The sequence below is a fragment of the Ranitomeya variabilis genome, chromosome 2 (assembly GCF_051348905.1).
Source record: "Ranitomeya variabilis isolate aRanVar5 chromosome 2, aRanVar5.hap1, whole genome shotgun sequence".
Lineage (NCBI taxonomy): Eukaryota > Metazoa > Chordata > Amphibia > Anura > Dendrobatidae > Ranitomeya > Ranitomeya variabilis.
This window is the reverse complement of record NC_135233.1, coordinates 355,839,365-355,855,422: the sequence shown is the minus strand read 5'-3', so window position 1 is coordinate 355,855,422 and position 16,058 is coordinate 355,839,365. Positions and strand designations below refer to the sequence as shown.

Below are 16,058 nucleotides of genomic sequence, written 5' to 3'. Positions count from 1 at the left end.
CAAAGTTACCCAGCGACAACCCCGAAACCAGAAAGATTTGGAGAACAACTGCATGGAGGAGATGGCCAAAATCTTTGCTGCACTGTGTGAAACTTGGTAAAAACTTCAGGAAACGTCTGACCTCTGTAATTGGAAACAAACATGTACGAGTAGACTTAGAATGCTATTTATCTGCAGTAACGGGGTCATATATGATTTTTTTTAAAATTGCTCCATATTATCTTGCAGCAAAGTTTCATAACATGAACGTTTTATGCAATCAGTATGAAGACTATACATTTCTGTTCTGAGCAATGATTGTTTTTCTTTTGTTTGGCTCCTTAATCCGCTTATCATAGCTAAATCCCATATAATATTTTCTGATTCAGAAGCAAAATGCAATTCAAAGAACTTTGGGGCATTGGATTGGATCTAGTGGGACCTAACAACACCCACATACCAACGTGAAAAGGATAAAGGAGTGAAAGAAGAACAGTCGTAATCAGCTGGAGGGAAAATCAGAGCCATGACAGACCAGCAGAATGTCACCGTTGTCTTGATTGGAATTATCACCTTTATTTTGGTCTTCTTTTACTGGAAATATGCATGGGAGAGAAGAAAGATGCCCCCTGGACCATTCCCATTACCTATTGTAGGGAACTTTCTAAAGATTCAGAGAGATGGACTAATTCCAAGCTTAACAAAAGTAAGTTGGGTCTAAATATCGAAAAGTAAAAGGACTGGGATCAAAATTTTCTACGTGCATTTGAACACTTTAAAAGATTTGATGATTTGAAAAAATTGAGTTATCTCTTTTATTTGTCTTTAAAAAGGGTTGTCTACTGTTCTTTTCTCAGGAACCACCACTCCTCTGCTTCTTGACTTCCTGCTTTCCAGAGATGGATACATTTCTGAACATTGACCTTTAAGGCTATGTGCACACGTTGCGGATTTTGCTGCGGATCCACAACGGATCTGCAGCTGCGGTTCCGCAGCAGCTTTCCATGTGTTTACAGTACAATGTAAACCTATGGAAACCGCAATCTGCAGTGCCCATGCTGCGGAAAAAACGTGGGTTACATTCCGCAGCATGTCAATTCTTTGTGTGGATTCCGCTGTGGTTTACACCTGCTCCATAATAGGAATCTGCAGGTGGAAAACCGTGTGCACATACCCTTAGACCCACAGCATGTTCATTGGGTGCACTTCCCAATGCTGTTAGCAGATTTTTCGTCGGTAGCATCAGAGGAGCAGCACTTTCAAGCTCTACAGTATAGCAAACAGCTTGCAAGCACTGTGCTCCTTTCCTTGGAAACTGGATACCCCTGCTAGTCTGCAGAAGTAGTCAATAACTTAGACAACAAGCAATAAACTATAGATTTTAAAATACTTTAGAGTGGAGAGGGTTTTTCAATAAGTCTAACAATTTTTTTTAAATTTATTAATTGTTTTTTTCCTATCTGCTTTTATTGACATTTTAAATGACAAACATATAACTGCAAAAACTAAGATATGGAGATACCCCTCAGGGTACCCCACAAGAAATTAAAAGTGTTTTCCAGTCTTGGGGCTCAAGTCTATAGTCAATTTACGTGACTGCAGACTTGTGAATCTTCATGCGAGCTGTCAGGATTCTCCAGTGCTGGAGTTCTAGTATGCAATTTACAGACATACGATTACAGTGGTGAAAAAAAGGTATTTAGTCAGCCACCAATTGTGCAAATTCTCCCACTTAAGAAGATGAGAGAGGCCTGTAATTGACATCATAGGTAGATCCGAGTCTCATATCAAAATTGGGCATGAGACAAAAAGAAATGGAAGACGACACCATTCAACCTGTGTGTTTTAACCTGTCCTTAAACCCAACTTTGGCCAGAGCAATCAAGCCTGCAGGTACCGGGTGCTCACATAATAAAGTGCAAACATTAGGGTTGAGCGACTTTTACTTTTTCAGGATCGAGTCGGGTTTCGCGAAACCCAACTTTGTCAAAACTCGGGTCGGGTGAAATCGGCCGATCATTGTGAAAAGTCAGGGGCCGACTGAAACACGAAACCCAATGCAAGTCAATGGGGAATAAAAGTCAGCAGTGAGTGGAGGACAGGAAAACACCTACAGAGTCCATTTTAAAGTCAAAAACATCAATTATTGTTACTTAAGCTTGTCAATCTTAATTAACCTTATAATAATAGTTAGGTTTTGAAAATTGGGGGTTATTTGGTTAAAGTTGTGGGGGGGGAGGGCTGGCCCAATTTTTTCTTGGGCCCAGGAAATGTGGAATACGTCACGGCGGTGGAGCAGGGATAGGTAAGTATTTCAACTTTGCGAGTGCTGTGATCCAGAGCAAGCAGGGGGGCCCACTCGTTCGCATTGGCACTGGCACAGGGCCCCTCAAAGTACGGTGTTGTGTTTGACAGCGGGGGCGCCTCCCACCGGCAGTGACACTTTTGCGTACTATGACGGGCCCTGTGACAGTGACGTCGCCAACGAGTATGCCTCCCCCACCTGATGAAGGAACCTGCACTTTCATATGCACCTTCCTCTTTGTCCCCGTGTAAGGTGGTATAGTATGCGGGAAGGGGGACCTGACTTTCAGCAGGGTCAGATTCTGGCTGTGTAGAGTGCAAGGGGAATGTAGTGGTCTGGGTCAATGTACCAGCAGACCCATCAAGCAGTGGCTTGGTAATAGGCAGGATGAGGAGGAAACACAGATATAGGCCCAAAATAAAAAAGGAGGCTAAAAGCAGAAAAAAATTGGTAACAGGAGTAAACAGGCAGCATTGCTTTGTTCAGTGGAGGACAACAACAAGCAGCAGCAGACACTGTTAGTAGGGCCCAACCAAACTAGTAGGGCAAATACAGTTTCAAATTCTAAATACAGGCCGAAAGCCTGTAGATTGAAACTCAGCTTTGTTTCTTTGAGGAAACCAAGAGGCAGCAGCAGACGTCACTAGGCCCAAACCAAGAACCAGGCCAAATGCAGTTTCATATTGCTGATAGAGGCCGAAAGCCTGTAGATTGAAACTCAGCTTTGTTTCTTTGAGGAAACAAAGAGGCAGCAGCAGACGTCACTAGGCCCAAACCAAGAACCAGGCCAAATGCAGTTTCATATTGTTGATAGAGGCCGAAAGCCTGTAGGTTGAAACTCAGCTTTGTTTCTTTGAGGAAACCAAGAGGCAGCAGCAGACGTCACTAGGCCCAAACCAAGAACCAGGCCAAATGCAGTTTCATATTGTTGATAGAGGCCGAAAGCCTGTAGATTGAAACTCAGCTTTGTTTAGTAGAGGTAGAGTGGGCGCACCCACCTGTCCAGGCAAACGGCACTTGCACGGGTGCTTGCGCCAAGTGGTGACCACTGTCCTCTGGGGCGAGTCAGCCCATTTAGGGAGGTATAAAAATGGCCTATGGTGGACATTCAGCAGCTGCAAATGGAGGAATTGGCAAAGTCAGTAAGAGGAGGGCAAAAGCGAGTCATTTATCACCCAAGCTACGTGTCAGCAGGGGAAGGTGGGGCAAAAGAATTGGCAATCCATGATTGGTTCATTTTAATGAAGGTTAGATCATCTACATTTTGGGTAGCCAGACGTGTCCTTTTTTCAGTCAGTATTGAACCAGCAGCACTGAAGACTCTTTCTGAAAGCACACTGGCAGCAGGGCAAGCGAGCTCCTGTAATTAGTGTTGAGCATTCTGATACCGCAAGTATCGGGTATCGGCCGATATTTGCTGTATCGGAATTCCGATACCGAGATCCGATACTTTTGTGGTATCGGGAATCGGAATCGGAAGTTCCCAGTGTATGGTTCCCAGGGTCTGAAGGAGAGGAAACTCTCCTTCAGGCCCTGGGATCCATATCCATGTAAAAAATAAAGAATTAAAATAAAAAATAGGGATATACTCACCCTCGGACGTGCCCTGGTAGTAACCGGCAGCCTTCTTTGCTTAAAATGAGCGCGTTCAGCACCTTCCATGACGTCACGGCTTCTGATTGGTCGCGTGCCGCTCATGTGACCGCCACGCGACCAATCACAAGCCGCGACGTCATCCCTCAGGTCCTAAATTCCCTTCTAGGAATTTAGGACCTGAGGGATGACGTCATGGCTTCTGATTGGTCGCATGGCGGTCACATGAGCGGCACGTGACCAATCAGAAGCCGTGACGTCATGGAAGGTACTGAACGCGCTCATTTTAAGCAAAGAAGGCTGCCGGTTCACAGCGGTAAAGTCCAGGCTGCGTCGGAGAGGTGAGTATATCAATATTTTTTATTTTAATTCTTTATTTTACACATTAATATGGATCCCAGGGCCTGAAGGAGAGTTTCCTCTCCTTCAGACCCTGGGAACCATCAGGATACCTTCCGATACTTGGTGTCCCTTTGACTTTTATTGGTATCGGGTATCGGTATCGGCGATATCCGATACTTTTCGGGTATCGGCCGATACTATCCGATACCGATACTTTCAAGTATCGGACGGTATCGCTCAACACTACCTGTAATGCATATTCTGCCAATTCGGGCCAGGTGTCTAGTTTAGATGCCCAGTAATCAAAGGGGAATGACCTGTGAGGGAGAACATCGATAAGGGATGAAAAATAGTTTGTAACCATACTGGACAAATGCTGTCCCCTGTCACTTTGAATAGATGCAGCAGTCCCTGTTGTGTCAGCGGTCATTGAAAAATCACTCCACAACCTTGTCAGAAAACCCCTCTGTCCAACGCCACTCCGGATTTCGGCACCTCTAGCACCTCTGTCATGTTGCCCCCTACGGCAAGTGTGAGGACCATCACCGCCTCTGTGTGCTGGGAATGCCTGAACCAAACGGTCTACAAGAGTTGCTTGTTTGGTAGCCAATATTTGCTCAAGGTTCTCATGTGGCATGATGTTTTGCATTTTCCCTTTATAGCGTGGATCCAGGAGGCAGGCCAACCAGTAATCGTCATCGGTCATCATTTTGACAATGCGGGGGTCCCTTTTTAGAATACGCAAGGCATACTCAGCCATGTGGGCCAATGTTCCTGGTGTCAATTCACTGGTCCTGCTGGGTTGAGGAGCACTTTCTTGGAAATCCACATCACAAGTGTCCCGCAAGAAACCTGTAACTGACCTTGCAACGCCACCAGTTTCAAGTGGCCCCTGAGAAGCATCCTCCTCCCATACATAGTCATCCCCATCATCCTCCTCCTCATCCTCTTCGACCGCCACCTCGTCCTGGACAGTTCCCTGACCAGACAATGGCTGACTGTCATTAAGGATTCCTTCCTCCTCGGCTGCAGACGCCAGCTCCTTGATGTGCATCAAACTTTGCATCAGCAGACGCTTAAGTGGGATGCTCATGCTTATGATGGCATCGTCTGCAGTTGCCAGCCGTGTGCATTCCTCAAAACACTGAAGGACTTGACAGAGGTCTTGTAGCTTGGACCACTGCACACCAGACAACTCAATGTCTGCCATCCAACTGCCTGCTCGTGTTTGCGTATCCTCCCACAAATACATGACAGCACGCCTCTGTTCACACAGCCTCTGAACCATGTGCAGTGTGGAGTTCCACCTTGTTGCAACGTCGATAATTAGGCGGTGCTGTGGAAGATTGAGCGATCGCTGATGGTTCAGCATACGGCTGGAGTGTACGTGCGACCGGCGGATGTGCGAGCAAAGTCTTCGCACCTTCAGGAGCAGGGCTGGTAACTCCGGATAATTTTTAACAAATCACTGCACCACCAGGTTCAAAGTGTGAGCCAGGCAAGGCATGTGTTTGAGTTGTGAAAGGGCTATGGCAGCCATAAAATTCCTTCCATTATCACTGACTACCTTGCCTGCCTCAAGATGTACACTGCCCAGCCATGACTGAGTTTCTTGCTGCACGAACTCGGCCAGAACTTCCGCGGTGTGTCTGTTGTCTCCCAAAGACTTAATTTCAAACACGGCCTGCTGAGGCTTAACACTAGCTGTTCCATAATGGAACACCTCGTGTGCAACACTGGCAGCTGCAGATGGAGTGGTCGTGCGACTGCGCTCTGTATACGAGCTTTCGCTTTTTGAGGAGGAGGAGGAGGGGTGGCGAACGCCTACAGCCAACTGTTTCCTAGATCGTGGGCTAGGCAGAACTGTCCCACTATTGCTGTCCCCTGTGGACCCTGCATCCACGACATTAACCCAGTGCGCCGTGATGGACACGTAATTTCCCTGGCAATGCCTACTGGTCCATGCATCTGTTGTGAGGTGCACCTTCCCACTGACAGACTGCCTCAGTGCATGGACAATGCGGTCTTTGACATGCTGGTGGAGGGCTGGGATGGCTTTTCTCGCAAAGAAGTGGCGACTGGGTAGGTCATAGCGTGGTACTGCGTAGGCCATCAGGGTTTTGAAAGCTTCGCTTTCAACCAACCGGTAGGGCATCATCTCTAAGGAGATAAGTCTGGCAATGTGGGCGTTCAAACCCTGTGTACGCGGATGACAGGATGAGTACTTTTGTTTCCTAACAAGAGTCTCTTCTAGGGTGAGCTGGACTGGAGAGCTGCCTATGGTGGAACTAGCGGTGGTGGTGGTTGTGGACATGGCAGACTGAGAGTGAGTTGGTGATGTTGGCCTACATACAGTGCTTCCTGCCAATAACCTTCTGACTCCCTGACTGCTTTGGCCTAGCGACGATCCCTCCACATTTGCTGCTGGTGTCCTAACCGGTGGGCTTACAGTGAGGGAAGCAATGTTGCGGTGCTGACAACCTTCATTCAGACCTGGTGCACCAACGGTACGGGACGTTAGGTAGTTAGTCCAGGCTTGCAAGTGCATGCTGTTTAAATGTCTACGCATGCACGTTGTATTTAAATTGTTAAGAATCTTCCCTCTGCTAAAGGTCTTTTTTACAGATCACTTTTGACTGATCATTGGGATCTTGGTCAAAAAAATGCCACACTGCACTCTTCCTATTATGGAATTCCTTTTCAGGCATTGCACGCTGTGCAACTTTCACAGGATGGCCACGCTGTCCTAAATTTGGTTTTGTCAAACGTTTTTTGCCTGATACGGGCCTGCCAGATGACAGCTGTTGCGATGTAGATTGGTGCTGCTGTGGATAACCCTCCTCCGCTTCTGAGCTACTGGCAGCGCGACCCTCTTCCCCCAATGGCTGCCAATCTGGGTCAACAACTGGGTCATCTATCACCTCCTCCTCCTCAATGTCATGTGCACCTTCCTCAGTGTCACCGTGTAAGGTGCTATAGCGTTCGGGACAGGGCACCATAGTCTCATCAGGGTCAGATTCTGGCTCAGCAAACTGCGAGGGCAATGTAGTGATCTGACTCAATGGAACAGCATCATAATCTAGCTGTGGCTGTGCATCAGTGCACTCCGTGTCCGATTCTTCTAGTAATGGGCAGGGTACAATTTCCCTTTCTAACCCAGGCACGGTATGTGTAAAGAGCTCCATGGAGTAACCTGTTGTGTCGCCTGACGCATCCTTCACTTTTGGTTTGGGAGAAGGACACAAGGAAACGTCTTGTTCCTGACCGGGAGCATCCACTGACGACTGGCTGCTGTGACATTTTGAACTTTGGGAAGAGGAGGCCAAAGAGCTAGAGGCTGAGTCAGCAAGGAAAGCCAAAACTTTTTCCTGCTGCTCCGGCTTTAAAAGCTGTTTTCCTACTCCCAGTTAAGGGAGCCTTCGAGGCCTTGTGTAGCCAGACAATGACGCAGGCTCAACACCTCCAGCCTTAGGTGCTACTGTGCTTTTGCCACTACCACCAGATGCAGCACCACCATCAGTACCAGGTGACAACCCCCGCCCATGGCCTCTTCCACCAGACTTCCTCATTTTTTGGGGGGAGACACAGAACCACAACTCTGGCCCAGTGGTATAACAGTAAACTATGAACGTGGCAGAAAGTGGCTGCCTGATATATACGACACACTAGCAGTACAGCAGAATATACACTGTGTGCGAATTTTAATCTCCCTTTTTTTGGGGGGGAGACACAGAACCACAACTCTGGCCCAGTGGTATAACAGTAAACTATGAATGTGGCAGAAAGTGGCTGCCTGATATATACGACACACTAGCAGTACAGCAGAATATACACTGTGTGCGAATTTTAATCTCCCTTTTTTTGAGGGGGAGACACAGAACCACAACTCTGGCCCAGTGGTATGACAGTAAACTATGAATGTGGCAGAAAGTGGCTGCCTGATATATACGACACACTAGCAGTACAGCAGAATATACACTGTGTGCGAATTTTAATCTCCCTTTTTTTTGGGGGGAGACACAGAACCACAACTCTGGCCCAGTGGTATAACAGTAAACTATGAATGTGGCAGAAAGTGGCTGCCTGATATATACGACACACTAGCAGTACAGCAGAATATACACTGTGTGCGAATTTTAATCTCCCTTTTTTTGAGGGGGAGACACAGAACCACAACTCTGGCCCAGTGGTATAACAGTAAACTATGAACGTGGCAGAAAGTGGCTGCCTGATATATACGACACACTAGCAGTACAGCAGAATATACACTGTGTGCGAATTTTAATCTCCCTTTTTTTGGGGGGGAGACACAGAACCACAACTCTGGCCCAGTGGTATAACAGTAAACTATGAATGTGGCAGAAAGTGGCTGCCTGATATATACGACACACTAGCAGTACAGCAGAATATACACTGTGTGCGAATTTTAATCTCCCTTTTTTTGAGGGGGAGACACAGAACCACAACTCTGGCCCAGTGGTATGACAGTAAACTATGAATGTGGCAGAAAGTGGCTGCCTGATATATACGACACACTAGCAGTACAGCAGAATATACACTGTGTGCGAATTTTAATCTCCCTTTTTTTGGGGGGGAGACACAGAACCACAACTCTGGCCCAGTGGTATAACAGTAAACTATGAATGTGGCAGAAAGTGGCTGCCTGATATATACGACACACTAGCAGTACAGCAGAATATACACTGTGTGCGAATTTTAATCTCCCTTTTTTTGAGGGGGAGACACAGAACCACAACTCTGGCCCAGTGGTATAACAGTAAACTATGAATGTGGCAGAAAGTGGCTGCCTGATATATACGACACACTAGCAGTACAGCAGAATATACACTGTGTGCGAATCTTAATCTCCCTTTTTTTGGGGGGGAGACACAGAACCACAACTCTTGCCCAGTGGTATAACAGTAAACTATGAACGTGGCAGAAAGTGGCTGCCTGATATATACGACACACTAGCAGTACAGCAGAATATACACTGTGTGCGAATTTTAATCTCCCTTTTTTTGGGGGGGAGACACAGAACCACAACTCTGGCCCAGTGGTATAACAGTAAACTACGAATGTGGCAGAAAGTGGCTGCCTGATATATACGACACACTAGCAGTATAGCAGAATATACACTGTCTGCGAATTTTAATCTCCCTTTTTTTGGGGGGGAGACACAGAACCACAACTCTGGCCCAGTGGTATAACAGTAAACTATGAATGTGGCAGAAAGTGGCTGCCTGATATATACGACACACTAGCAGTACAGCAGAATATACACTGTGTGCGAATTTTAATCTCCCTTTTTTTGGGGGGAGACACAGAACCACAACTCTGGCCCAGTGGTATAACAGTAAACTATGAATGTGGCAGAAAGTGGCTGCCTGATATATACGACACACTAGCAGTACAGCAGAATATACACTGTGTGCGAATTTTAATCTCCCTTTTTTTGGGGGGGAGACACAGAACCACAACTCTGGCCCAGTGGTATAACAGTAAACTATGAACGTGGCAGAAAGTGGCTGCCTGATATATACGACACACTAGCAGTACAGCAGAATATACACTGTGTGCGAATTTTAATCTCCCTTTTTTTTTGGGGGGGACACAGAACCACAACTCTCTGGCCCAGTGGTATAACAGTAAACTATGAATGTGGCAGAAAGTGGCTGCCTGATATATACGACACACTAGCAGTACAGCAGAATATACACTGTGTGCAAATTTTAATCTCCCTTTTTTTTGGGGGGAGACACAGAACCACAACTCTGGCCCAGTGGTATAACAGTAAACTATGAATGTGGCAGAAAGTGGCTGCCTGATATATACGACACACTAGCAGTACAGCTGAATATACACTGTGTGCGAATTTTAATCTCCCTTTTTTTGGGGGGGAGACACAGAACCACAACTCTGGCCCAGTGTTATAACAGTAAACTATGAACGTGCCAGAAAGTGGCTGGAATTATTATTTAAAAAAACAATAAATAAAAAATAAAAAAATAACAAGCTCCCTACAATGAGCTCAGGACAAGTATGGCAGCAATAAAAAGGACTGCTGAACACAAAAATGTGGACAAATAAACAAGATAGGTAACTGTGCAGAAAGGAGCAACAGGAATTTTGCTTTTAAAAAAGCTGTTGGTTTGCACAGCACCGTGCAAACAGCTATGCAGCTGCTGCACTAAAATACGACCTCCACTGTCCCTGCACAAAAAGGTGGTGTGGGACAGTGAAAATCGCTCCAGCACAAGTGGTTTGGGGGTTTATATTTCCTCCCTAACTCTGTCCCTGCTTCTAACTAACTGCAGCAACACCTCTCCCTATGCTCAGATCGGCAGAAGTAAGATGGCGGTCGGCGTGCATGCCCCTTTATAGCCCCTGTGACGCCGCAGACAGCAAGCCAATCACTGCCATGCCCTTATCTAAGATGGTGGGGACCGAGACCTATGTCATCACGCTGCCCACACTCTGCGTCCTCCTTCATTGGATGAAAAACGGCGGTGACAGCGTCATATGAAACGCGACTTTGGCACTCTGATCGTGTACCGCATGGCCGATCCCACACTAGGATCGGTTCGGGTTTCATGAAACCCGACTTTGCCTAAAAGTTGCCGATTTATGAAAATGACCGATCCGTTTCGCTCAACCCTAGCAAACATGTGTATGAAAAGAATAAATAGTGGCACTAACCGTTCCTGTAAAATTCAATGTTTTTAAAAAAGAAAAATATCTCTAAAACTGGTTACAGTAAGAGAAGGAGCACATGTGTGGGACGACAATCGTTTGCCAAATAAATCTTGCGAAATGAGACAAGGTGATTTTCTGGATTTGTTTTCTCATTTTAACTCTCATAGTTGTGGTCTACCTATGATGTCAATTACAGGCCTGTCTTATCTTTTTAAGTGGGAGAACTTTCACAATTGGTGGCTAACTAAATACTTTTTTCCCCACTGCACATGTCAACTAGACATGCATGTCTTCACTCAATACAAGTGAATTGAGTGAGAATGGACATGTCTAGTTGAAATGTGGCTGGAAATTTGCAAAGTTCAAACTTATGGTCACCCGACCGCTTACTCCCAGTCCTAACACCAAAGAATCCTGATAAATTCTTCAAAAGTGGTGGCATTTACTATGCCTGAAATAGTCCTAGTCCTTTATTGGAGTAACATTTCTAGCGATATGCATGGAGGCACATGCCGCTTCTGAAATGCACCAAATTGATTAAGCGGAGTGTGCTTGTCCATGAATTTGGCACATCTTATTCCCGCACTCCCCTCATTAAGACTGGCATACGGAACAACAGTCTTAATGTCGGGGTTATATGTGTCAAATCATTTTAATTTCTTGTCTCATGGCCTCCCAAAAATGGTACTATTTAGGCAGGTCATCTAAATGTGAGAAGTCCTACATTTGCTAGATATACTGACTTTTTGCATCAGCGTTTGAGAAGCTTAAGGGTATATGCACACAATGTCTTTTTCAGGAGGATTCCTGATGCGACTTTGCATGGGAAAACTTGGCGATAGTGCAGGCATCTAAATAACGCTAAGTTCACATAGCTTGAGGGAGTTTTTCCTTGACCTTTACACATCTGGAGAAACCATGAAAGTTAGGCCTCATTCAGACGTCCGATTTTCCAATACGTTTGCTTTCCGTGGTTTTCACGAATTGAACTCGTACCTACTATGAGACCATTCACAGGCCTGTGCTTTTAATACAGGCCTCTGAGAGGTCTGTTGGAAATTGCTGAGAGATGCCCAGGACCAGTAGACGTGCAGGAAAATGCAAAACGATTGTCAACCCACACATGTGCTCCTTCTCTTACTGTAACCAGTTTTAGAGATATTTTTCTTTTTTAAAAACATTGAAGTTTACAGGAACGGTTAGTGCCACTATTTATTCTTTTCACATACATGTTTGCACCTTATTATGTGAGCACCCGGTACCTGCAGGCTTGATTGCTCAGTCCAAAGTTGGGTTTAAGGACAGGTTAAAACACACAGGATGAATAGTGTCGGCTTCCATTTCTTTTCTCTCCCATTTTCTTACAAAATATGGTATTGTTTTAGGAATCTCCTTAAAGCACCACTTACACACTTTTTTCTTTATTTCACCACCAGGTGGTATTATTAATGTTAGGTCTCTGTCCCGCTGCTTCGGTCCTGTTGTGTAACCGTAACTCCTAACTGACCGGAAGTGAGAGGTAATGGTCACATGCTCTCAATGTAAGTCTATAAGATTCCCCATCTGGCCTCGTTCTGACTTTCATAGATTTACATTGAGAAGTGACTTCTGGTCGGCCAGCAAGCACTGGTGCGATCCGGCAGGTCATAACCTGCAGAAGATGACCGGAGCAGCTCTGAGAACAGCAAAAAACAGCAGCTTCTAACTATTCTACTACAAGAAAAGCTTTATCTTGCTCTCATCTGTGTTCACAAGACACTTTCACGGAAGGATTTTGGCTTACTCATTTAGATTTTGGCAAAACTGCAGTCTAACTTTTTATGTGTCTGTGTCAGCAGTGGGGTCCTACTCGGTCCTCTGTCATAGTGTTCAATTTCATTCAATTGTGTACGGATAGTTCTTGCTGACACTGATGCACCCTGAGCCTGCAGGATAGCTTGAATTTTTTTGATTGGGGCTGCTTATCCACTATCCGGACTATCCTGCATTGTAAACTTTCATTGATTTCTCTCTGCCTTCAGTGTTCAGGGAGATTAGCTACAGTGTCATGGGTTGTAATCTTCTTGATTATGTTGCGCACTGTGGACAAAGGAATATCCAGATCTCTGGAGATGAACTTGTAACCTTGAGGTTGTTGATATTTTTCAAAGCAAGGAAAAAGTGAATGGCACTAGGGTATACAAATCACCCCTTAGACTCAGATCCACAAAAATCTGAACTCCGCGGTAGAGTAATAGCTGGTATTGGTGCTTACACGAACTCAGGGCAAATCCAAGTAAACAATATAAAGAAAAAAGTGTAGCACTCACCAGCATGAAGAAAAATCCAATAGTAATTTATTCACATATGTGCCACGGATAACGGTTAGACATACAGGACGTGTGAGACATGCGCATGTCAGCTCCAAACACCCAACCACATACAGCAACACTAGGGAAGGGGATAATTAGGAGCTTTCACCAGATAACATACTGTACACGCATCCACACACACACACGATATTAGGTTTATACTTGTGCATGGCCGAGCGGCCATGCAAGCCTTTTATAGATGTAGCCTTCCGGAACCTTCCTAGTGGTCCAATCGAGATGCTACAGGACCTGAGCATGTGACCTCCGACCTCCAATGAGAGGTCGTCCCATGGGCATGCTCAATAGATGAAAAGCAGGACTTAGTCCCTGGAACATCTGCTCACTGCTGATCAATGCTGGTTACAAAGGCTGAACCTAAGGCAGCAGCTGTAACCAGACGCACAGTATCAGCTTGAGCCAGATGCTGGGACCAACGTCTCTGCTGAGCAGAGTCCACTGCAGCTGGGGAAGAATGGGAGACCACAGAGGACATGGTTCGAGATTCCCCCTGTGCAGAGGCGAGAACTTGACACCTAACAGATGTTTTCCTACAATTTTGTCAAGGTGTTTTGTGTGAAATTATGTCAAGTTTGCCTTTTTTTCTCTGTTTTTTTTTTTTTTCCAATACACACAAAAAATAGATATATGTATTTAAAAAAAACATGTGTTGTCTTAATTTTCTTTGAGAAATTCTTTATTTTGTGGAACAACTTCAAGGGTGCCAACACTTTCGGCCATGATTGTAATAGGTGCAGAGGTTGAGACTTGAGGGGCTCCAAAGGTTTCCTTACCCCATATGAAAAGATGATCACTATTAAAGATCTACTTTAGCTGAGGGCCCCATTGCAGATTTTGCAATGGGGCCCACAATTTTCAAGTTATGCCACTGCTAGTGTTGAGCGATACTTTCCGATATCGGAAAGTATCGGTATCGGAAAGTATCGGCCGATACCGTCAAAATATCGGATTTAATCCGATACCGATACCCGATCCCAATGCAAGTCAATGGGACGAAAATATCGGAATTAAAATAAACCCTATATAAACTTGTAGGTTCATTCAACATGAAGGAAAACAACTAAGAATAATGTAGGATGTATTGGGGGACGTGGCGGAGACATTAAAGGCACAGAGGTTTAGCCCAATGTAATAGAATAGCAGGATTTTTTTTTTTTTTATGACGTTCGGCGGTAGAAAGATTTTGACTATGTTAATTTTTTTTTTATTTTGTCAGATATTGATGTTTCACTACTTCCACACCCTTCACCTTCTTTTTTACTTCTCCCACACTTTCTTCTTCATTATCCTCATCATCAGCTTCTTTGACATCAACTTCTTCACCTTATTCATCTTCTTCTTCATCTTCTACCTATTATTTTTTTGGTTACATTGTTCATATTCTTTTTATTTTACTATTATCTTCATCATATTCTACTTCTTCATCATATTCTTATTTGTGACAGGCATTCCCGTAGTTGTTATCTATAAAAGTTTGAAGATTACACCTTCCGTTCTGCCTGTCACAAAAGAGTTACATTTGTCCGCGTTCAGTTTGGCCTGCAGCATCAGGCTTTATCCAGGGGCACCACGAGGAGGAACGGACTCACCCCCATACACTGCTTAGTCTTCTTCTGCTTATAATTTAGATAATATTTTTTGCTCTGATATTTAGTGTTATGCTTAATGTTCTTCTGCTCTTTGTTCTGCAGCCTCTTGTTCTTCTGCTTCTCGGTCTTCCAGGTCGTCGTCGTCTCCAGGGTCGTCGTCTCCGGGGTCGTCGTCATCGGGGTGGTCTTCAGGGTCATCGTCTCCAGGGTCGTCGTCATCACGGTGGTTGTCGTCTCTGGTGTCGTCGTCATCTTAGGGGTGGTCTTCCGGGTCATCGTGTTTAGTCTCTTGAACTTGGAAATGTAGCAGAAGGTACAAGAAGGCTGAGAAAATGCCGAGAACCAGCTGATGGAACTGGAACTCGGATGGCTACCCGAAGGTCCAAGAGCCAATGGAACTACCGAGGACCAGCTGACGTTACTGGAACCCGGTTACTAAGCAGGAGGTACCCGTGCCTGAAAGCACTACCAAGGACCACCTGACGTTGGTGGAACTCGGATACCCAGAGGGAGGCACCTAAGCCAAAAGCTCTGCCCGGAACCAGCTGACGGTACTGGAACCAGGATGGGGAGCAGAAGGTACAAGAGCAAAAGACACTGCCGAGAACCAGCTGACGGTGCTGGAACCCGGATGGGTAGCCGAAGGTCCAAGAGCCAATGGAACTACCGAGGACCAGCTGACGTTACTGGAACCCGGTTACTAAGCAGGAGGTACCCGTGCCTGAAAGCACTACCAAGGACCACCTGACGTTGGTGGAACTCGGATACCCAGAGGGAGGCACCTAAGCCAAAGGCTCTGCCCAGAACCAGCTGACAGTACTGGAACCAGGATGGGGAGCAGAAGGTACAAGAGCAAGTGTCTGCGTGGCTTTTGCAGGACACGATGCCAGCTGCACAGCAGGGGAACAGCTGGCGGTGCTGAACCCCACTGACACATTGGCTGGTGTTTTTCTCTGTGCAGCTAGCAGTACCGGGCCCCAACTGGCGGTGTTAGAGCCCGGGGTCAGCAGGAGGAGGAGCAGGAGGAGGAGCAAGGGGGAGGGGAGTGTAGGCCGAAGCCTGCAGCGGCGGCAGCTTTGGGTCTGTTGTGCCTGCGTGGCGGTCGCAGGACACGTTGCCGGCTACACAGCAGGGGAACAGCTGGCGGTGCTGAACCCCACTGACACATTGGCGAGGTGTTTGGCT

General features: G+C 45.9%; 1 protein-coding gene across 1 annotated transcript in view; it reads left to right on the top strand.

Moving 5' to 3' along the window:
* The first annotated feature begins 472 nt into the window (after positions 1-472).
* LOC143809414 (cytochrome P450 2C23-like) overlaps positions 473-16,058 on the top strand; it is an 80,743-nt gene continuing 65,157 nt past the window's right edge. The window contains exon 1 of the mRNA XM_077292482.1: positions 473-685. Within this exon, the coding sequence (XP_077148597.1) occupies positions 506-685 (180 nt within the window). The 5' untranslated portion in view covers positions 473-505. The remainder of the gene's footprint in view (positions 686-16,058) is intronic.